This window comes from Monodon monoceros, unplaced genomic scaffold (assembly GCF_005190385.1).
Source record: "Monodon monoceros isolate NGI ecotype Baffin Bay Population unplaced genomic scaffold, NGI_Narwhal_1 Super_Scaffold_13, whole genome shotgun sequence".
In the NCBI taxonomy this organism is placed as follows: Eukaryota; Metazoa; Chordata; class Mammalia; order Artiodactyla; family Monodontidae; genus Monodon; species Monodon monoceros.
The window spans coordinates 24,985,843-25,010,288 of record NW_021703769.1 but is presented as its reverse complement, the minus strand read 5'-3'; the positions used below and the strand labels follow the sequence as shown (position 1 = coordinate 25,010,288).

The 24,446-nt window shown below is 38.7% G+C and overlaps 1 protein-coding gene across 3 annotated transcripts in view; it reads left to right on the top strand.

The window, feature by feature from the left end:
• Positions 1-24,446, top strand: part of CBFA2T2 (CBFA2/RUNX1 partner transcriptional co-repressor 2) — a 176,408-nt gene that overhangs the window by 118,017 nt on the left and 33,945 nt on the right. For 2 of the 3 annotated variants that reach the window (XM_029220066.1, XM_029220065.1), the window contains exons 2-3: positions 10,085-10,228; positions 13,692-13,933. In XM_029220066.1, the coding sequence (XP_029075899.1) occupies positions 10,085-10,228; positions 13,692-13,933 (386 nt within the window). The remainder of the gene's footprint in view (positions 1-10,084; positions 10,229-13,691; positions 13,934-24,446) is intronic. The other variant, XM_029220067.1, reaches the window with a different exon arrangement.

Genomic DNA, 24,446 nt, shown 5'->3' with positions numbered 1-24,446 from the left:
CATAGGAACATACATATCGATAATTACCTTAAACATGAATGGATTAAATGCTCCAAATAAAAGACACAGGCTTGCTGAATGGACACAAAAACAAGACCCATATATATGCTGTCTACAAGAGACCCACTTCAGACCTAGGGACACTTACAGACTGAAAGTGAGGGGATGGAAAAAGATATTCCATGCAAATGGAAATCAAAAGAAAGCTGGAGTAGCAATACTCATATCAGATAAAATAGACTTTAAAATAAAGAATGTTACAAGGGACAAGGAAGGCCACTACATAATGATCAAGGGACCAATCCAAGAAGAAGATATAACAATTATAAATATATATGCACCCACATAGGAGCACCTCAATACATAAGGCAACTGCTAACAGCTATAAAAGAGGAAATCGACAGTAACGCAATAATAGTGGGGGACTTTAACACCTCACTTACACCAATGGACAGATCATCCAAAATGAAAATAAATAAGAAAACAGAAGCTTTAAATGACACAATAGACCAGATAGATTTAATTGATATTTATAGGACATTCCATCCAAAAACAGCAGATTACACTTTCTTCTCAAGTGCGCACGGAACGTTCTCCAGGATACATCACATATTGGGTCACAAATCAAGCCTCAGTAAATTTAAGAAAATTGAAATCATATCCAGCATCTTTTCTGACCACAATGCTATGAGATTAGAAATGAATTACAAGTAAAAAAACGTAAAAAACACAAACACACAGAGGCTAAACAATCCGTTCTGAATACCCAAGAGATCACTGAATAAATCAAAGAGGAAATCAAAAAATACCTAGAGACAAATGACAATGAAAACACGATGATCCAAAACCTATGGGATGCAGCAAAAGCAGTTCTAAGAGGGAAGTTTATAGCTATACAAGCCTACCTCAAGAAACAAGAAAAATCTCAAATAAACAATCTAACCTTACACCTAAAGGAACTAGAGAGAGAAGAACAAACAAAACCCAAAGTTAGTAGAAGGAAAGAAATCATAAAGATCAGAGCAGAAATAAATGAAATTGAAACAAAGAAAACAATAGCAAAGATCAATAAAACTAAAATCTGGTTCTTTCAGAAGATAAATTGATAAACCATTAGCCTGACTCATCAAGAAAAAGGGGGAGAGGACTCTAATCAATAAAATTAGAAATGAAAAAGGAGCAGTTACAACAGACACCACAGGAATATAAAGCATCCTAAGAGACTACTACAAGCAACTCTATGCCAATAAAATGGACAATCTGGAAGAAATGGACAAATTCTTAGAAAGGTATAACCTTCCAAGACTGAACCAGGAAGAAAGAAAATATGAACAGACCAATCACAAGTAGTGAAATTGAAACTGTGATTAAAAATCTTCCAAGAAACAAAAGTCCAGGACCAGATGGCTTCACATGTGCATTGTATCAAACATTTAGAGAAGAGCTAACACCCATCCTTCTCAAACTCCTCCAAAAAATTGCAGAGGAAGGAACACTCCCAAACTCATTGAGGCCACCATCACCCTGATACCAAAATCAGACAAAGATACTACAAAAAAAGAAAATTACAGACCAATATCACTGATAAATATAGATGCAAAAATTCTCAACAAAATACTAGCAAACAGAATCCAACAACACATTAAAAGGATCATACACCACGATCAAGTGGGATTTATCCCAGGGATGCCAGGATTCTTCAATATATGCAAATCAATCAATGTGATACACCATATTAACAAATTGAAGAATAAAAACCATATGATCATCTCAATAGATGCAGAAAATTCTTTTGCCAAAATTCAACACCCATTTATGATAAAAATTCTCCAGAAAGTGGGCATAGAGGGAACCTACCTCAACATAATAAAGGCCATATACAGGAAACCCACAGCAAACATCATTCTCAATTGTGAAAAACTGAAAGCATTTCCTCTAAGATCAGGATCAAGACAACAATGTCCACTCTCACCACTATTATTCAACATAGTATTGGAAGTACTAGCCACGGCAATCAGAGAAGGAAAAAAAATAAAAGGAATACAAATTGGAAAAGAAGAAGTAAAACTGTCACTGTTTGCAGATGACATGATACTATACATAGAGAATCCTAAAGATGCCACCAGAAAACTACTAGAGCTAATCAATGAGTTTGGTGAAGTTGCAGGATAGAAAATTAATTCACAGAAATCTCTTGCATTCCTATACACTAATGATGAAAAATCTGAAAGAGAAATTAAGGAAACACTCCCATTTACTACTGCAACAAAAAGAATAAAATACCTAGGAATAAACCTACCTAGGGAGAGAGAAGACCTGTATGCAGAAAACTATAAGACACTGATGAAAGAAATTAAAGATGATACCAACAGATGGAGAGATATACCATGTTCTTGGATTAGAAGTATCAATACTGTGAAAATGACTATACTACATAAAGCAATCTACAGATTCAGTGTAATCCCTATCAAACTACCAATGGCTTTTTTTATGGGACTAGAACAAAAAATCTTAAAATTTGTATGGAGACACAAAAGTCCCTGAATAGCCAAAGCACTCTTGAGGGAAAAAAACGGAGGTGGTGGAATCAGACTCCCTGGCTTCAGACTGTACTACAATGATACAGTAGTCAAGACAATATGGTACTGGCACAGAAACATAGATCAGTGGAACAAGATAGAAAGCCCAGAGATAAACCCACACACCTATGGTCAACTAATCTATAATAAAGGAGGTAAGGATATACAATGGAGAAAAGATAGTCTCTTCAATAAGTGGTGCTGGGATAACTGGACAGCTACCTGTAAAAGAGTGAAATTAGAACACTCCCTAACACCATACCCAAAAATAAACTCAAAATGGATTAGAGACCTAAATGTAAGACCAGACACTATAAAAGTCTTAGAGGAAAACATAGGAAGAACACTCTTTGACATAAATCACAGCAAGATCTTTTTTGATCCACCTCCTAGAGTAATGGAAATAAAAACAAAATTAAACAAATGGGACGTAATGAAACTTCAAAGCTTTTGCACAGCAAAGGAAACCATAAACAAGATGAAACGACAACCCGCAGAATGGGAGAAAATATTTGCAAACGAATGAATGGACAAAGGATTAATCTCCAAAATATGTAAATAGCTCTTGCGGCTCAGTATTAAAAAAACAAAGAACCCAATCCAAAAATGGGCAGAAGACCTCAGCCTCAATAGGCATTTCTCCAAAGAAGACATACAGATGGCCAAGAAGCACATGAAAAGCTGCTCAACATCACTAATTAGTAGAGAAATGCAAATCAAAACTACAGTGAGGTATCACCTCACACCAGTCAGAATGGCCATCATTAAGAAGTCTACAAATAACAAATGCTGGAGAGGGTGTGGAGAAAAGGGAACCCTCTTTTACTGTTGGTGGGAATGTAAATTGATACAGCCACTATGGAGAACAGTATGGAGGTTCCTGAAAAAACTAAAAATAGAATTACCATATGATCCAGCAATCCCAGCACTGGGCATATACCCAGAGAAAACCATAATTCAAAAAGACACATGCACCCGAATGTTCATTGCAGCACTATCTACAATAGCCAGGTCATGGAAGCAACCTAAATGCCCATCGACAGATGAATGGATAAAGAAGTTGTGGTACATGTATACAATGGAATATTACTCAGCCATAAAAAGGAACGAAATTGGGCCATTTGTTGAAACGTGGATGGATCTGGAGACTGTCATACAGAGTGAAGTAAGTCAGAAAGAGAAAAACAAATATCGTATATTATCGCATATATGTGGAACCTAGAAAAATGGTACAGATGAACTGGTTTGCAGGACAGAAATTGAGACACAGATGTAGAGAATAAACGTATGGGCACCAAAGGGAGAATGCTACGGCGGGGTGATGGTGGTGGTGTGATCAACTGGGCGATTGGGATTGACATGTACACACTGGTGTGTATAAAATTGCTGACTAATAAGAACCTGCTGTATATAAAAAAATTCCAATGTATTTATCAATGTGGAATGGAAAAATTTGTTTTTTCAATCCCTATTGTAGTATATGGTAAAACATTATTTTTGTTTTAGTTGGGCTATGTCTTCAAGGTCCCTTGTGAAATATTTTCTGTTGATATCTTTTCTTGAGTCCTTATGCCTCAGTTTTTGTTGAATAATAAATTATCTGCCATTGTAAACAATTATTCCTGGCCATCTCCGCATATGAAGCCTGGATGTTGTTAGAAAGTTGGATGCATTGTCAGGTTTGTGGCAGAGCTACAAGGATGGGAAATGCTCATCCTTAAGCATGTCCTATGTCCATAATTAGTTTAACCAGCCTTGTAAGCCTATAAGTGCAACAGTAATTTTGATGTGCTTTCCACTATCTTTAACAGATTAAAATAGTCATTTTTGGAAATGCTTCTTATATGACAGTTACACATTTAGAACATTTACCTATTCTTGGCAGTGGTTAAAGAGAAATTGTGGTCAAGAAAATCTTTTTCCTGATTTTTCCCTTGGTTCTGATCCCAACTTTAGGGGCACCATTCAAACTATACCCTTCATGCTTTTTGTCATTATGTGCTGCCTGGAAAGCCCATGTAGCCTTCCCAGTAAACCACTTAATGGTCTGTAGAGACATCCCTGGCCTTCATGAGTAAGTCATGCTTCTACTTCTTTATTTTCTTAGTATTTTGTACACATTTAAATGTATCTGTCTTTCCTGTAACTCAGGGCCCTGTCTTCTTTATCTCTTTGCCAAAGTCTGGCACAGGTCAGTCAGTAGCATGGCATCTAGAGCACCTCAAAATTCAGCTACAAATGATTGGAAACAATCCAGTTCCTCAGTAGAGAATTGTTTAAATAAACTGTGGTACATCCCCACAACGGACTATCATGCATTTTTTATTAGTTTTTATTGGAGTATAGTTGATTTACAATGTTGTGTTAGTTTCTGCTGTACGGCAAAGTGAATCAGTTATACATATATCTACTCTTTTTTAGATTCTGTTCCCATATAGGTCATTACAGAGTACTGAGTAGAGTTCCCTGTGCTATACAGTAAGTTCTTATTAGTTCTCTATTTTATATATCGTACTGTGTATATGTCAATCCCAGTTTCCCAATTTATCCCTTACCTCCATCATGCATTTGTTAAAAAGAAAAAAAAGGTTGTGGAATTAAGAATTTCAGGACATACTGTAAAATTATAAAACAAAAGAAACAAAAAAACCAAGGAGTAGTATAGTTTGTGTGTGGTATGGATCAGTTGCCTATTGGTCTATTGCTATAAGAAACCATGCTAGAACTTAGTGGCCTAAAACAATAATTTTGGGGGTTTTTTGGGTTATGAATCTATGAGTCGGGAAGTTCTCCTGCTCTTACTTTTGCTCATTGATTCATATGTCTGCAAGCAGTTAACTACAGATCAGACTCATTAGGTTAGGATCTTACATGTTTGGGGATCAGCTGGCCTTAGCTGGTATAACTCATCTCTGCTCCATGTGGTCTCATCCTCCAGCAGACTAGTCTGGATTTGCTTTCATGGCAGGGTTAGCATTCCGAGACAGGTGTAGAACCAGCACTGTTACACTTCCATCACATTATATGGGCCAGAGCAGGTCAGGGGGCCTGGCCAGATTCAGGGGAATAAGGGAATAGATCCCATTTCCTGAGGCATTGCAAAAGGCATGGTGCCATTCTTAGGGATGCTTAGTTTAATGTAATTATGCTGTCTTTGTATAGATGGGGGTGGGATAAGAATTTATTTTTGCATTTGCTCATTTGTACAGAGAAAGAATGGATGGATACACAAGAAACAGATTAAAATGGTTACATATGAGGTGGGGTATGTAGGTATAGAAGCAGGGAGTATTTCTTTTTATCTCATATATTGATTTTTGAACCATATAAATGTATACTTATAATACATACAAAAAAGAGAGTTATCTACTTAGTTAGCCTCTGCCCCCCAAAATAGTTCTCTTTAAACCATCACGATTATTTCTTAGGAATATGATTTGTTTTAAAGAAATGGTAATGGCTTTCTTGGACACCCTGTTTGGAATGATCAGTATTTCTGTACTGTGCATCTGAAAGGTCTATGCTCAGCTTATTTTCCTCAGAGATGATAATCAGGAGCACTTGACCATATCTTCTTCTACCCAGAGTTTAGCATAGATAAACATCTCAATGGCCAAATAAAATGATTCCTTCTAGTAGATTGTTCATCTGATTCAAGTAAACATGTAAGAGTGTCTACTGCGTTGTACCAGCCATTATTACGTATATTACATACATTTCCCTTCCCAATAACCCTGTGTTGTAAATATTACCCTCAGAGACAGATGAAGAAAACCATAGTCACACAAGTAAGTGATAGAGCATCCTTCACATCAAGCTTACCTTCTTTCACCTAAACATCCTTCGCACTTGCAGCCCTGGGAGTTCCCCTTCTTTACAGTTGTTTGTGGGTAGCCCTTCCCCTGACATAATTGCATTTTTCTTCTCTCATTTTTATACTTCTTCTATTTATTGTTCCTTTGTCAACCTCAAAGTAATTTTTAAAAAACTGTAGTGGAAAAGCAGTTCATAATGATTTGTAAATGCCCTAATTTGTGGGCAATTTATCATACAAGGTTCTTCTCAAGTAGCACTTACCTAGGATGTGTATGTTTGTGTTTACTATTACTTTCTCTTAAAGCTACAGAATAATTCTTCTCTTTTGCTTCATGTTTGATTCTTCAAATTCCTGTGTGGGAAGAAAAATCACACTGCCCTCACACAGAAAACTGTTTATTATTTTGTTCTCTCTTTCATCAGTTTTCTATTTTTATGACATCCATAGCATCTTGCACCATGAAGGGATAAAATAATTATCCAGACATATTTTTCCATGTTTGTCCCTCTTCTTTAGCTTACGTTGTTTGGCTTTACATTATTAGGTGTTGAATCATGTGGTCAGTCATATTTCCGTATATATCCAAATATTTAAAATAACCAAAGCACAGTTATAGAGTGACTAAATTATCAGTTACTTTGAACCTTAGAATCTATGTTTAGGATCAAGTTGAACCTTTCTGATAAAACTAAGGGTTAATTTTCTAGGACTGAATACTTTGTCTCTTTGATTGAAGCAGTGGTGTTTATGGGCTGAAGTCACACTTAAGAAAAAAAAATTTCTTCTCTTTGAACTTTAAGTTTCTCTGGAATTGAAAAGAGCTCAAAATTTCATTGGTTCTTTCAAGGGATCCAGGTAGATGTTTTATAAAACCTAAGTTTTATAAAAATTCAGAAATGAAGTCACTTTAAACGTGATGGCATAAAGGAATGTATTGGCCACCAAGCAGAGGGTTAAAATGCCTGCTTTGGAGTGTACTCCTTATTTACCATCTGAGCAACTGCTGGATTTGTCAGTTTATAAACCAGGATAGAGCTCTCACATCATGAAGTGCATTCTTGCCACCCAGCTTCCAACAAAAATATCATCTTACATTGTATTTGGTACTTTTGCAACTGTTGATTCTTGGATCATTCCATACAGTATCTCTGAGGTCACATGGATTGTTGATAGTATACACATTTTCTTTGGGGAACAAATGTTAATGTTAACTTGCACATAGTCATAAGGCTAGTTAAGTGATAAAATCGGGACTTGACCCTAGTCTTCATGTTTTCTAATCATCATTATTCTTTATTGAGCACCTTCTTTATAACTATCACTAGCCTAGGCATTATCTCTAATACATCAAAATGAGGCCTGGAAAGGTGAAGCGATTAGATAAAATTCATACCGATTTTATCATTCAGTGATAAAATTGTCATTAGAATGACGATTCACACCAAACCTCTCAGTCTCTGTACCCATACTTTTCCTACTAGACAACGGTTGTTGCTTGAAACGTGAGGAATGATACTAGTGTTGAAGGTTTGTGAGTAGTGACGTGAATAAGAGATAGGTAGTTTTAACCTAATATAAACCGTACTCTGGAGTCTGGGTTTTCCCCAGTTTCTGAGCTTTCGGTTGGTATATAATTCAGTGTTCTGCAGTTGGGCTGCTCTTGACTTTTTCATTCTGCCAAGTGCTGACTGCTAAAGCACATCTCACTGATAAGCCCTCCTCGGGCCTTTGGCATCCTTGCTGTAAAGGCAGGTGGTCTGAAGAAGGGCTCCCCCTAGGTTGTTGCACACTATACACAACACATAACAGGGCGAGACAACTGTTAGTTCCTTCCTTCTTTTGTCCCCCCACCCTCCAGAAAGCTGGGCCCCAGATGGAAGAGCTGGAAACGTGTCAACTGTTCCCTGAAGGGCATTGAGAAAACACTGTCAAGAAGAAAAAGGCAAACGCAATAGCTAATTAGTTCACTAATCAGACAGGATGACCGTCCATTTTACAAAGAAAATGTCCTGGACAGAGATGGGAAGGGCTGGCAGAGGGTGCTCACATGGCTCTCAAAGACCTACACATTTTTGTCAGGGGATTTGTAACTTGGGGGCATTGCTACCCTGATTGACTTTATATATTCATTATATCTCTTCCCAAAATGTGACCACTGCAAACTAAGGCATAAAAATAATATTTGGGGATGTTTTCCTCTTGAGAAAGTGCCGTTGAATGTGCCAAGATGCGCCTTGTTGCCAGTGTCATGAATCCTTTTATATGTATTGTGTTTATAACTATGATCTCAGTGACGGAAAACTTTGATTTAACATTTTCATTTGAACCTTTGGTCTCCATTTCTTGTACTTTACATTGAATTCAGCAGTTATTGGAGAATAAACACAGGGTACTTAAAGGAAAAGTTTGGAATTACTGAGAGGAACATAGCTCAATTTAAAGGTGATTATGGTAGCCATGGCCCTATTATTAACGAAGTAGGTAACAAGTTCCCTTTAATGGGAAAAGATAAGTTTTTGAAGATATTAGAACATTACTCTTCATTATCAAGTCTTCTTCATATTAGCTCAGACCTAATTCTAACATCAAGTTTAATCTACCTAATCTGACTTTCTGGGATTTGTTGCCATCGAGTGTTATCAAACAGCTGCTTATTATGAATTGTCCTCATAGATGAAGTAGCCTGTGCTTAGCATAGGGTCAGCTCTACTTTTCTTTTTTTTGGACAATATACATCGTAAATCACATGCCTGGTATCAGAGATGTTGACTCCACTTCATTTTTCTTACTTAGAATAGTTGATATGTATAAACATGTATTTCATCATTCATAGTAATTTATATACAACTGACTGATTCTATTTCCATGGCATGCAGTCGATGCTTACTTGTCTGGACAGTCCCACATTAGCTTTTTTTTACCACTACTACTTCAGTTAATTTGTAAGAAGTCAAGAAAGAATGCCGTTGAGATAAGCTGAATTTATAACCTGGTTTCTTCCTTTCTCAGCCACTATCCTCACTGTTAACTCTAATGTCACATCATCCCTTGACCTTGCTGCCTTGTCTTAGATTCCTAGGATTGCTGTAAAAGTACTATATACTGGGTGGCTTAAAACAACACTATTCTCTCACAGTTCAAGAGGTCAGAAATCCAAAATCAAGGTATCAGCAGGGTTGATTCCTTCTTGGCCTCAGAGGAAGAATCTATTCTATACCTGTCTCCTAGCTTCAGGTGTTTGCTGATAATCCTTGGCATTCCTTGGCTTGTAGATGGCAACATTCCAATCTCTGCCTCCATTGTCACATGCGTTCTCTCTGTGGGACTATGTCTGTCTTCACGTAGTAGACTTCCCTCTGTGTGTGTGTCTGTCTTTTCTCCTCTTCTTATAAGGACATCATTCATACTGGATTTAGGAACTACCCAGATAATCCAGGGTGATCTCCTCCCCTCAAGATCCTTAACTTAATTATATCTGCAAGGACATTTTTTCCAAATAAGGAAACATTCACAGTTCAAGGAATTAAGAGGTAGACATATTTGGGGGGGCCATCATTCAGCCTATTGTACTAAGAAAGCATCTTCTTCACTTCTCAGTCCTCTAGGTAAATATGTTGGTATTTCAGATTGTTGTGACTATTTTTCTTTTATAGAAATTTCTGATTTCCATTCCTTTTATTCTCTACAGTTGGTGCTGACAAAAGGGTGCCAGCAATGCCTGGATCGCCTGTGGAAGTGAAGATACAGTCAAGATCCTCACCTCCCACTATGCCACCCCTCCCACCAATAAATCCCGGAGGACCTAGGCCAGTGTCATTCACTCCTACAGCATGTGAGACCTCTTAATTACTTGGGTTTGTGGTTCACAGTGACATTTGGATCTAAATGAATGTCATTAAGCCTTCTATATATACTACTCAACATTTTTAAAATGGCTGTTAACACACACACATGTGTCTTGGTTGTTTCTTTTCTAAGTTGCTTTTTCCCTCTGAGAATAGTACATAGCTGATTTAGGTATTTGGAAATCTAGTAGTCTAAATATTTTGTTTTCATACTTTTTGGCTTGTAAGTATCTATTTTAATTTCTTTGGCTCTAAAATAATGAATTTAAATTATTATATTGATTAATAGGATTCAAAGTAAGTTTCATAAGATGAATGAACTATACTCCAGGACTGTCATGGTAAGGCTTTTTACAAAAAAAATTGATTATTTTATTAGTTTACTAGGGCTGCTGTAACAAAATACCAAAGACTAGGTGGCTTAAACAACAGGAATTAATTTTTTCACAGTTCTGGAGGTTAGAAGTCCAAGATCAAGATGTCAGCAGGTTTGGTTTCTTTGGAAGCCTCTTTCCTTGTCTTGCAGATAGCTGCCTTCTTGCTCTGTCCTCTCATAGCCTTTCCTTGTGCATGTGCATCCTTGGTGCTTCCTCCTCTTCTTATAAGTACAACAGTCATATTGGATTAGGACTTAGGCAGATGACCTCATTTAACCTTTAAGGGCCCTATCTCCAAATATAGTCACATTCTGAGGTATGGGGGGTCACAACTTCAACATAGGAGTTTGGGAGGGGGATACAATTTAGTCCATAACGAATATATTAGACAATAAATAAAAGTTGTTCAGCCTTGCTAGTCACCAAGGAAATGCAAGCTAAAACCCAGTGTAGTACTACTACATACACCCACAAGAATGTTCAGAACAAAAAAGAATATCAAGTTTTGGAGTATGTGTGGAGCAACTTGAACAATCGTACATTGTTTATGAGAAAAATTTTTGGTAGTATCTACTAAAGCTGAATTTCCCCAAACCCTGTGACTCTGCAAATTTAGTCCTAAAACCTCAATTTAAAAAAGAAGGTTTAATTATTTATTGCCCCAAAACATTTGAAATTGAGTAACTGGCAGCTGTAACAATTTGAGCCAAAGTTTATGAAATGAAGTTTGATACCCTTTTTTCTTAAATTGTATTTTTTATCTCAAAGTTAAACAGCCTTAGATAAAGATACTATCTTGAAGTGAAACAGATTTAAACCCAGGCCGTCATTCAGATTTCAAGATACAGACAGTCGGTGCGTGTGTGTGTGTGTGTGTGTGTGTGTGTGTGTGTGTGTAGTCAACCCTTTTGACACCCATATTTGACTATTTAGGGATGAATATGTTTTATTTCAGAAAATGTGATCATACACTTTCGCTGAAGAAATTGTAAAACAGCCCCTGTAAGTGTCAGGGTGGCGAAAAGCATAGTAATGTATTATTTTTACAGGTTGCTTCAAAAGAGGGCAGCTCTCCAATGGCAATGGACCTTTCTGTGAACACAAAGAAATGGTACACCATTGCAGCTGACTTTCTGTATTGCTGAGGTTGAGTGTTGAGCCTTCCTTTCCAGTAGCTCTAGCATCCTTCACTGGGAGACACAGTAGAGGCACCCTCTTTTTCTCAGCCTGTTAACCTTTTATGCAGTGAGCCATACACATACAGCATACACAGTTCATAACAGCTTAGCTAATTATGATATACACAGATGTGTGTTTAATCAAGAAGTAGACAGTCTTTCAAGGCAGTATAATACAGAAAGAAATAAGTATAATTTGGTAAGTAAAATAATGGAAGCATGTACATGGGCAGCACAGAGCAAAGTTATTAAATCTAGTAGGAGCAGTGGAGTCTGTCAAATAATGCTTCTTAATACAGGTGATATGTTTTTAGAGTTAGTTTTACTTTCTTAAATTTTCAAGCCTGGATATGATTAAATGAAAAATCTGTTGACACTTAGGCACTAGGTAATTTTATTTCATTCATCAGGGAAGAAGGAGCTTTGCCTCCAAGAACATAGCTCTAGAGTTGTGTTCCAAATTAAAACTACAAGAAATGACTGTTAAGAACAATGGGCAGGGACTTCCCTGGTGCTGTAGTGGTTAACAATCCACCTGCCAATGCAGGGGACACAGGTTCGATCCCTGGTCCTGGAAGATCCCACATGCCACGGAGCAACTAAGCCCGTGCGCCACAGCTACTGAGCCCGTGCGCTTAGAGCCCGTGCCCTGCAACAAGAGAAGCCACCTCAGTGAGAAGCCTGCACACCACAACAAAGAGTAGCCCCAGCTTGCCGCAGCTAGAGAAAGCCCCACATGCAGCAACAAAGACCCAAGGCAGACAAAAATAAAAATAAATACATAAATTTATTAAAAAAAGAAAAAAGAACAGGCAGATAGGAAAACCGTAATTTATCACATGTATTATAATTTGAGCAGAAATATAGAATGGAAGTGTCCCATATGGTATCTAGAAAATGCTATATTGAATGACCAAGAATTTGGCACTGTCAAGGCAGAGAAAAACTGATTTTAATGGACATGAATATTCTGAGTGGTCAAAGAGATATATATCTCATTGCAGGAACAGGTCATTAAACCTATAGCCTAGAAAAAAACATTTCTCACATTAACACAACTCTCTACTTTCTGATTATCTTGTTTAAATGCTATATATATATTTTTTTAATACAAATTTATTTATTTAATTTATTTTTGGCCGCATTGGGGTTTTGTTGCTGCGTGTGGGCTTTCTCTAGTTGTGGCGGGCAGGGGCTACTCTTAATTGCAGTGCGTGGGCTTCTCATTGCAGTGGCTTCTCTTATTGTGGAGCATGGGCTCTAGGTGCACGGGCTTCAGTAGCTGTGGCATGCAGGCTCAGTAGTTGTGGCTCGTGGGCTCTAGAGCACAGGCTCAGTAGTTGTGGTGCACAGGCTTAGTTGCTCTGTAGCATGTGGGATCTTCCCAGACCAGGGCTTAAACCCATGTCCCCCGCATTGGCAGGTGGATTCTTAACCACTGTGCCACCAGAGAAGCCTCCAGATGCTATATTTAAATTGACTGCTTAAATTCTTTGGGAACCTGAGGTTGGGAAGGAGGTGTCACATAAAAGATGGGCATGAGTGTCCAGTCATTGGAAATACATATTCTACCAGACTTCTCTCATGCAGCCTATTGCAAGAAGCCTTAAAAACTACCCATCCCTCCCCTTGGCACCTGTAGAATGTAGATGTCCCTTCTCTTTGCTCTTGTAGCACTCATACTCTTCTAACACTTTATGTTATTCTGTTACCATTTTTTACCTGGCAACCTGTCTCACTATAAAGCAACATTGCTGAGGGCTGAAAACATGTCTTGTGTACTCTTTTAACATGTGATTTACAAAATTCAAATGAATAAATGAAGGCAAATGCAAAAAAAGAAGAAATTAGCAGAGATCCTTATGTTTTGCACTTAAACCAAGTCTTTCTTTTAGTGAGCAACGGCATCAACCATTCTCCTCCCACCCTGAATGGTGCCCCATCACCACCACAGAGATTCAGCAATGGTCCTGCCTCTTCCACATCATCTGCGCTAACAAATCAACAGTTGCCAGCCACTTGTGGTGCCCGGCAGCTCAGCAAGTTGAAACGTTTCCTCACCACTCTGCAACAGTTTGGCAATGACATCTCACCTGAGATTGGGGAGAAGGTGCGGACTCTTGTTCTAGCACTGGTGGTAAGTACATCACTGTCGACAGCTGCTTGAGTATATGGCTCAGAACTGAAGCCAGCAGAGAGGTTGTACATACTTCTCCTCATTCCCTAACTTGTAGCAGTGTGGCCGATTCTACAGTCTAGATTAGTTTAACTTGTATAATAATGTTGAATCATGGATTTCAGTTGTGGATAATGTTTATCAAAGAAACAAAAGCAAAATCTATAAGGTTTACTGTATTGTTTCTTTTGTTTGTTTGTTTGTTTTTGTTTTTGCGGTACGCGGGCCTCTCACTGTTGTGGCCTCTCCCGTTGTGGAGCACAGGTTCCGGACGTGCAGGCTCAGCGGCCATGGCTCACGGACCCAGCCGCTCTGTGGCATGTGGGATCCTCCCGGACCAGGGCACGAACCCGTGTCCCCTGCATCGGCAGGTGGACTCTCAACCACTGCGCCACCAGGGAAGCCCTACCGTATTGTTTCTTATGGTATCAATTTAATTCCGATAAACAACTTTGAATTTCTCTTAAAAGTGAGTTTCAACAGGCCCACTGAGGTTCAACTAAGTTTTGTTCCTTAATATATTCAGTGCCTGGTGCATTGTTTCCAAACCAGAGAAAAAAGACAAATGGTTTAATTTTCAAGATAATAATTTGTGAAATTACAAGTTTTGTGGTCTAAATAAATAGTATCAAATGGATTACATTCTTCAGCTCCTCGTGCAAATACAATTTCTTTGGGATTTTCAAGGAACAAATTTTTTTTCCATACTGAGTGGCGAATCCATGATATAAGGTAGTGATCTTCTTACATTGACAGCTGGGAGAGGTTTGACTCTTAGTGTATATAAGGGACAAGCTTCCAGTTCTTAATGTTTGTAAATTGAATTCCTCAAGATTTACCTCAACTAAAAGCACACTGTGCTCCTGCATATTACCCTCTGTATGTGATAAAGATGAATCACAGTACTAAACTTTTACCAGGCAGTTCTCAAAGTGTAATTAGGGACCCCTAGGATTTCTTGAGACCCTTTTTGGAAGTCCAGGAGGTCAAAAACATTTTCATAATAATACTAAAATGTTACTTGCCTTTTGACTCTTATTCTCTCATGACTGTATTGTGGAATTTTCTAGAGGCTGCATGACATAGGTTGTTGAAACAGGTTAAATGCAGAAGCAAATTAGGAGAATCCAGCTCTCTTTTATTAAGCTAGATAGCAGAGAGATTTGCAAAACTGTACAAACAGTGCCATTCTCCTTACTACAGTTTTTAACCATTTTTTAAAATTGAAGAATAGTTAATTTACAACGTTGTGTTAGTTTCAGGTGTACAGCAAAGTGATTCAGTTATATTCTTTTTCAGATTCTTTTCCATTATAGGTTATTACAAGGTATTGAATATGGTTCCCTGTGCTATACAGCAGGTCCTTGTTATATATCTATTTTATACATAGTAGTGTGTATCTGTTAATCCCAAATTCCTAATTTATTCCTTCCCCACTTTCCCTTTTGGTAAACATAGTTTGTTTTCTATGCCCGTGAGTCTATTTCTGTTTTGTAAACAAATTCATTTATATCATTTTTTTAGAGTCAACATTTAAGTGATAATTGGAATTCCCTGGCAGTCCAGTGGTTAGGACTCTGTGCTTTCACTGCTGTGGGCCATGGTTCAATCCCTGGTTGGGGAACTAAGATTCTGCAAGCTGCGCCACACAGCTAAAAAAAAAAAAATTTCAGTGTTATTGTATGCTATTTGTCTTTCTCTGCCTGACTTACTTCACTTAGTATGATAATCTCTTTCTAGATCCATCCATGTTGTTGCAAATGGCATTATTTCATTCTTTTTTATGACTTAGTAATATTCCATTGTGTGTATATGCTGCATCTTCTTTATCCATTTATCTGTTGATGGACATTTAGGTTGTTTCCATGTCTTGGCTATTGTAAATACTGCTGCTGTGAACATAGGGGTGCATGTATCTTTTCAAAATATAGCTTTGTCCAGGTATATGCTCAGGAGCATATGACGACTCTATTCCCACCAACAGTGGGAATGTAAAAGAAAAAGAAGGTTTCCTTTTTCTCCATACCCTCTCCAGCATTTATTATTTGGAGACTTCTTAATGATGGCCATTCTGACAAGCATGAGATGGCACCTCATTGTAATTTTGATTTGCATTTCTCTAGTAATTAGCAGTGTTGAGCATCTTTCCATGTGCCTGTTGGCCATCTGTATATCTTCTTTGGAGAAACGTCTATTTTGGTCTTCTGCCTATTTTTTTTTAATTGGGTTGTTTGTTTTTTTGATATTAAGCTATATGAGCTGTTTGTATATTTTGGAGATTAATCTCTTGTCAGTTGCATTGTTTGCAAGTATTTTCTCCCAGCCTGTAGATTGTCTTTTCATTTTGTATATGGATTCCTTTGCTGGGCAAAAGCTTTTAAGATTAATTAGATCCCATTTGTTTATTTATTTTTTTATTTCCTTACTCTAGGAGATGGATCCAAAAATATATTGCTGTGATTTATGTCAAAGAGTGTTCTGCCTATGTTTTCCTCTAGGAGTTTTACAGTATGTAGTCTTATATTTAGGTCTTTAATCCATTTTGGGTTTATTTTTCTATATGGTGTTAGAGAATGTTCTAGTTTCATTCTTTTACATGTAGTTGTCCAGTTTTCCCGGCACCACTTATTGAAGAGACTGTCTTTTCTGCGTTGTATATTCTTGCCTCCTTTGTTGTAGATTAATTGACCATAAGTGCATGGGTTTATTTCTGGGCTTTCTGTCCTTTTCCATTGATCTGTGTGTCTGTTTTTGTGCCAGTACCATACTTTTTTGATTACTGTAGCTTTGTGGTATAGTCAAGTTAGGGAGTGTGACTCCTCCAGCAGTGTTTTTTCTCAAGATTGTTTTGGCTATTTGGGATCTTTAGTGTTTCCACACAAATTAAAAATTTTTTTGTTCCAGTTCTGTGAAAAATGCCATTGGTGATTTGATAGGGATTGCATTGAATCTGTAGATTTCCTTGGGTAGTATGGTCATTTTAACAATATTCATTCTTCTAATCCAAAAACAAGGTATATCTTTGCATCAGTTTGTCATCTTCAGTTTCTATCATCTGTGTCTTGTAGTTTTGGGGTACAGGTATTTTCCCTCCTCAGGTACATTTATTCCTAGGTATTTTATTCTTTTTGATGTAGTGTTAAATGGGATTGTTCGCTTAATTTCTCTTTCTGATATTTTGTTGTTAGTGTATAGAAATGCAACAGATTTCTGTATATTAATTTTGTATCCTGCAACTTTATTGAATTCATTGATGAGCTCTAGTATTTTTCTGGTAGCATCCTTAGGATTTTCTGTATATAGCATCATGTCGTCTGCAAACAGTGACAGTTTTACTTTTACTTTTCCAGATTGGATTCCTTTTATTTTTTTTTCTTCTCTGATTGCTGTGGCTGGGACTTCCAAAACTATGTTGAATAAAAATGGCAAGAGTGGAAATCCTTTTCTTGTTCCTGATCTTAGAGGAAATGCTTTCAGCTTTTCACCCTTGAGTATGCTGTTAGGTGTCGGTTTGTCATATATGGTCTTTATTATGCTAAGTATGTTCTCTCTGTGCCCACTTTCTGAAGAGTTTTTATCATAAATGGGTGTTGAATTTTATCAGAAGCTTTTTCTGCATCTGTTGAGATGATCATATGGTTTTTATTCTTCAGTTTGTTAATGGGTGTATAACATTGATTAATTTGTGGTGACCATGGTGTATAATCCTTTTAATGTATTGTTGGATTCTGTTTGCTGGTATTTTGTTGAGGATTTTTGCATCTGTGTTCATCAGTGGTATTGGCCTGTAATTTTCTTTTTTTTTGTAATATCTTTATCAGGGTGATTGTGACCTCATAGAATGAGTTTGGAAGTGTTCCTCCCTCTGCCATTTTTTGGAATAGTTTCAGAAGGAAAGGTATTAACGCTTCTTTAAATGTTTGGTATAATTCACCTGTGAAGCTATCTGGTCTTGGACTTTTGTTTGTTGGGAGTTTTTAAGTTGCTTATTTAATTTCTTTTTTTTTTTAATTTTATTTATTTTTGGCTGTGTTGGGTCTTTGTTGCTGCTTGCGGGCTTTCTCTAGTTGTGGCAAGCGGGGGCTACTCTTTGTTGTGGCGCACGGGCTTTTCATTGCGGTGGCTTCCCTTGTTGCGGAGCACGATCCCTAGAGCATGCGGGCTTCAGTAGTTGTGGCTCACAGGCTCTAGAGCACACACTCTGTGGTTGTGGCTCACTGGCTTAGTTGCTCTGTGGCATGTGGGATCTTCCCGGACCAGGGGTCGAGCCCATGTCCCCTGCACTGGCAGGCAGATTTTTAACCACTGCGCCACCGGGGAAACCCCAGGTTGCATATTTAATTTCATTACTGGTAATTGGCTGGTTCATATTTTCTGTTTCTTCCTGGTTCAGTCTTGGCAGGTTGTACATTTCTAAGAATTTGTCCATTTCTTCTAGGTTGTCCATTTTATTGGTATATAGCTGCTCCTAGTAGTCTCTTAAGATCCTTTGTGTTTCAGTGGTGTCAGTTGTAACTTCTCCTTTTCTGATTTTATTGATTTGGGCCCTCTCCCTTTTTTTTCTTGATGAGGCTGGCTAAAGGTTTATCAATTTTGTTTATCTTTTCAGAGAACCAGTTTTTAGTTTCATTGATGTTTTCTGTTTTGTTTTTCTTTTAGTCTCTACTTCATTTATTTCTGCTGTGATCTTTATGATTTCTTTCCTTCTACTAACTTTGGGTTTTGTTTGTTCTTCTCTAGTTGCTTTAGGTGTAAGTTTAGGTTGTTCATTTGAGATTTTTCATGTTTCCTGAGGTAAGCTAGTATCACTATAAACTTCCCTCTTAGAACTGCTTTTGCTGCATCCCATGGGTTTTGGATTGTTGTGTTTTCATTTTCATTTGTCTCTAGGTATTTTTTGATTTCCTCTTTGATTTCTTCAGTGATCCATTGGTTGTTCAGTAGCATGTTGTTTAGCCTCCATGTGTTTGTGTTTTAAAAGATGCTTGATATGATTTCAGGTGTCTTAAATTTACCAAGTCTTGCTTTCTTGCCCATCATGTGATCTGTCCTGGAGAATGTTCCATTTACACGTGAAAAAAATTTGTATCCTGCTGCTTTCAGATGGAATGCCCTGTAAATATCAATTAAGTCCATCTGGTCTAATGTGTCATTTAAGACCTGTGTTTCCTTACTGATTTTCTGTCTGGATGATCTGTCCATTGATGTAAGTGGGGTATTAAAGTCCCCCACTATTATTATGTTACCATCAGTTTCTCCTTTTATGTCTGTTAACATTTGCCATATAAATTGAGGTGCTCCTATGTTGTGTGCATATGTATTTACAATTAATTGTTCTATCTTCTTCTTGGATTGATCCTTTGATAATTATGTTTGTTTGTTTGGGTTTTTTTGGCCACACTCCTTAGCTTGTGGGATCTTAGTTCCTTGACCAAGGATTGAACCCAGGCCCTCGGCAGTGAGAGCACAGAGTCCTAATTACTGGACCACTAGGGAATTCCCAGTCATAGCCTTTTTCTTTCTTTCTTTTTTTAAAAAATATTTATTTGTTTATTTTATTTATTTGGTTGCACTGAGTCTTAGTTGCAGCAGGCATGTTCCTTAGTTGCGGCTTGGTGGCTTCTTAGTTATGGCACGCAAACTCTTCATTGTGGCATGCATGTGGGATCTAGTTCCCTGACCAGGGATCGAACCCAGGCCTCCTGCATTGTGAGCGCGGAGTCTTCCGCTGCAACACCAAGGAAGTCCCCACATTCTTTATTTTAAAGTCTCTTTTGTCTGATATGAGTATTGCTACTCCAACTTTCTTTTGATTTCCATTTGCATGGAATACCTCTTCCCATCTCCTCACTTTCAGTCTGTATTTGTCTCGAAATCTGAAGTGAGTCTCTTGTAGGCAGCATATATATGGGTCCTGTTTTTGTATCCATTCAGCAGTCTGTCTTTTGGTTGGAGCATTTAGTCCATTTATATTTAGAGTAATTATTGATATGCGTGTACCTATTGCCTTTTTTTTTTTTTTTTTTTCCTATTGCCATTTTGTTAATTGTTTTGGATTTGTTTTTGTAGGTCTTTTTTTCACCTTCTTTTGTTCTCTTCTGTGATTTGATGACTATCTTTAGTGTTGTGTTTGCATTCCTGTTTCTTTTTTGTATGTATATTTATTATAGATTTTGTATAGCAGCCTGTATATATAGGTTTTTGTATAGCAGGTTTTTGTATAGCAGGTTTTTGTATAGCAGGTTTTTGTATAGCAGCATATATATATATATATACATGCTTGTTTTAAGTTGCTGATCTCTTACTTTCAAATGGGTTTTAGATGCCCTGCATTTGTACTCTGCTCCCCTCATGATTATTGTTTTTGATATTATGTTTTACATCTAATTGTTCTGTGTGTTTCTTTTGTTTTTAAAAACTTATTTATTTTATTTATTTATTTTTGGCTGCGTTGGGTCTTTGTTACTGCGCGTGGGCTTTCTCTAGTTGTGGTGAGCAGGGCTTACTCTTAGTTACAGTGCGCGGTCTCCTCATTGTGGTGGCTTCTCTTGTTGCGGAGCACAGGCTCTAGGCGTGCGGCTTCATTAGTTGTGGCACACAGGCTCCGTAGTTGTCGCTTGCAGGCTCTAGAGCGCAGGCTCAGTAGTTGTGGCGCGTGGGTTTAGTTGCTCTGCGGCATGTGGGATCTTCCAGACCAGGGCTTGAACCCATGTTCCGTGCATTGGCAGGCAGATTCTTAACTACTGTGCCACCAGGGAAGTCCGTTTTGTGTGTTTCTGTTTTTCTTTTTTTTTTTTTTTTTTTTGGTACACGTGCCTCTCACTGTTGTGGCCTCTCCCGCTGCGAAGCACAGGCCCAGCGGCCATGGCTCACGGGCCCAGCCACTCTGCGGCATGTGGGATCTTCCCGGACCGGGGCACGAACCTGTGTCCCCTGCATCGGCAGGTGGACTCTCAACCACTGCGCCACCAGGGAAGCCCCTTCTTTTGTCTTTTAACTACCTCCCCAGTAGCTTTGTATATGGATGATTCCCTACGTTTTTTGTATTTTTGCCTTTACCAGTAAGCTTTTCCATTTCATAATTTTCTTGTTTCTAATTGTGGCCTTTTCTTTTCTGCCTAGGGAAGTTCCCTTAGCATTTGTCATAAAGCTGGTTTAGGGTGCTGAATTCTTTTAGCTTTTGCTTGTCTGTTAAGCTTTTGATTTCTCCACCAAATCTGAATGAGAGCCTTGCTGGGTAGAGTATTCTTGGTTGTAGGTTTTTCTCTTTCATCACTTTAAGTGTATTGTGCCACTCCCTTCTGGTCTGCAGAGTTTCTGCTGAAAAAAATCAGCTGATAGCCTTATTAGGAGTTCCTTTGTGTGTTGTTGCTTTTCCCTTATTGCTTTTAATATTCTCTCTTTATCTTTAATTTTTGTCATTTCGATTACAGTGTGTTTTGGTGTGTTTCTCTGCAGGTTAGTCTTGTATGGCAGGGGTCCCCAACCCCTGGGCCATGGACCAGTAGCAGTCTGTGGCCTGTTAGGAGCTGGACCGCACAGCAGGATGTGAGTGGCAGGAGAGTGAGCTAAGCTTCATCTGCCACGCCTCATCGCTCGCATTAATGCCTGAACCATCCCATCCCCCACCCCGCCCCCTGTGGAAAAATTGTCTTCCATGAAACCAGTCCATGGTGCCAAAAAGGTTGGAGACTGCTGCTGTATGGGACTCTGTACCTCCTGGACTTGGGTGACTATTTCCTTTCCCAGGTTAGGGAAGTTTTCAGCTATTATCTCTTCACACATTTTCTCAGGCCCTTTCTCTCTTTTTCTACTCCTTCTGGGTCCCCTATAATGCAAACATTAGTGCGCTTGATGTTGTTCCAGAGGTCTCTTACACTGTCTTCATTTCTTTTCATTCTTTTTTCTTTTTGACGGCAGTGATTTCCACTACTCTGTGTTTCAGCTCACTGATCCATAATTCTGCCTCGTTTAGTCTACTGTTGATTCCTTCTAGTGTGTTTTTCATTTCCGTCATTATATTCTTCTGTTTGGTTGCTCTTTATATTTTCTAATTCTTTGTTAAAAACTGCTAGCTTACTGCTCTCTGCATACATTTTCCTCCCAAGTTCTGTGATCATCTTTATGATCATTACTCAACTCTTTCTTGGGTAGATTGCCTATCTCCACATCACTGGTTCTTCTTCTGGGGTTTTATCTTGTTCCTTTGTCTGAAACATTCCTCTGTCACCTCATTTTTTTAATGTTTATTTATTTGTCTGCACCAGGTCTTAGTTGCAACACATGGGATCTTCAATGCCATGTGCGGGATCTTTTACTTGCAGCAAGCATGCAGGATCTTTTTTTTTTTAGTTGCAGCATGCAGGGTCTTTAGTTGTGGCATGCAAACTCTCAGTTGCAGCATGTGGGATCTAATTCTGTGACCAGGGATCGAACCCTGGCCCCCTGCATCCAGAGCGCAGAGTCTTAGCCACTGGACCACCATGGAAGTCCCCGCCTCATTTTGTCTAAATTGCTATTTGTATTTTTATGTATGTGATAGGTTAGTTATGTTTCTCAGCTTTAGAGAAGTGGTCCTCTGTAGGAGATGTCCTATGTGTCCCAGCAATGCACTCCCCTCTCATCACCCAAGGGCCACAGGCCAGCTGGTCCCAGGGTAGTGTCTCGCCTGCGTTTGCAGAGTTGCAGCAAAAATCTGTATCCACCAGAAGTGCTTGAAGTTATTGCCTTTTTGAAGAAAAACATACTTCTGGCAGCAAATTGCATCTCTTGTGGAATCTTGCTTAACTTCAATACCACAGCCAACGCCATGCTGCACCAAATCTGTATACTACATTTTTGAGATAAGTACAGTTATTTTGAAATGAGTTAATAATAAATAGTTTAAATTCTCAGTTTTAATTTCAGATATAATGATTATCAATAGATGTAACCCATATTAATTAGAGGGATTATGAGACTAAAATGTTTATGAACTAAAATGTTTATGATTCAGTATTGTACAGAGGAAACCACTTTCATACAAGGCAAAATGCAATAAATGACTTTTTCCTCATTTGAGATTCTATCCCTGTTGTTTTGTATAACTGTAGGTGGTTCATTGTCATTGCTGTATAATGTTTCATTGTAGGAATATACAGTTTATACTTTTTGATGGACATTTGAGTTGTTTATATTTTGAGGCAGCATCAGGGGTCCCCCAGTACCACCCCCATGTCTTGAGATTTGCTAGAATTGTCCGGACTTGGCATATAGTTGTGCTCACAGCTAAGTTTTTTTTTTTTTTTGGGCTGCATCAGGTCTTAGTTGCAACCCACAGGATCTTTGTTGAGGCATGCGGGATCTTTCGTTACAGCATGCAGGCTCTTCATTGTGGTGCACAGGCTTCTCTTTAGTTGTGGCATGCAGGTTTTCTCTTCTCTAGTTGTGGCGCGCAGCTTCCAGAGCACGTGAGCTCTGTAGTTTGTGGCACATGGGCTCTAGATGAGGCGCAAGAGCTCAGTAGTTGTGGCACGCGGGCTTAGTTATCCTGCAGCATGTGGGATCTTAGTTCCCTGATGAGAGATCAAACCTGCATCCCCTGTATTGCAAGGCAGATTCTTTACCACTGTACCACCAGGGAAGTCCCTAAGATTTAATACAGAGGCATAATAAAGGTACACAGCTGGGGCTTCCCTGGTGGCGCAGTGGTTGGGAGTCTGCCTGCCGATGCAGGGGACACGGGTTCGTGCCCCGATCCGGGAAGATCCCACATGCTGCGGAGCGGCTGGGCCCGTGAGCCATGGCCACTGAGCCTGCGCATCCGGAGCCTGTGCTCCGCAGTGGGAGAGGCCACAACAGTGAGAGGCCCGCGTACCGCAGGAAAAAAAAAAAAAAGATACACAACTGGATCAAAAAGGTGAGAAACACAGTTGGGATCCGGAGGAATCCATATATAGACTTCCTTTTTCTCCTCTATGAACAGTCACACAGAGTTCACTCTTCCCCCAGCAGTGAAAATACAGCAACTTATGTGTGATGTTTCTGCCCAAGGAACCCCATTAAACCCTCAATGCCCAAGGTTTTTCCTGGGGTCTGGGCACATAGGCACTCTTGGTGTAGCACCTATGAAACTCCAGACACATAGAAGGAAAAGTGGTGTTTAGCATCAATCAGAGTTTGTAAAAACAGTACCCCCATCCATTAGGGAAACTTTTTGTTTGTTTGGGGTGGGAGTGGGGTCCCTTTATTGGTCAAATTTTAGAGTATTATGGAAAAGTGTTTCTGGCTCTAGACTAATAAAATTGGCCTTAAATGTCGAAATGAGTTTGAGCATAATTGGAAGCAAAGTAGCCATCAGAATGTTATGCCAATTCCAGCAGCAAATTGAGTCTGCTTAATTTCAAGAGTAGAAGAAAAAAATGACAGCTCATTTGCATGCCACACGCACGCACGCGCGCACACACACACACAAAGAAAGTGAATTTTTTTCTAG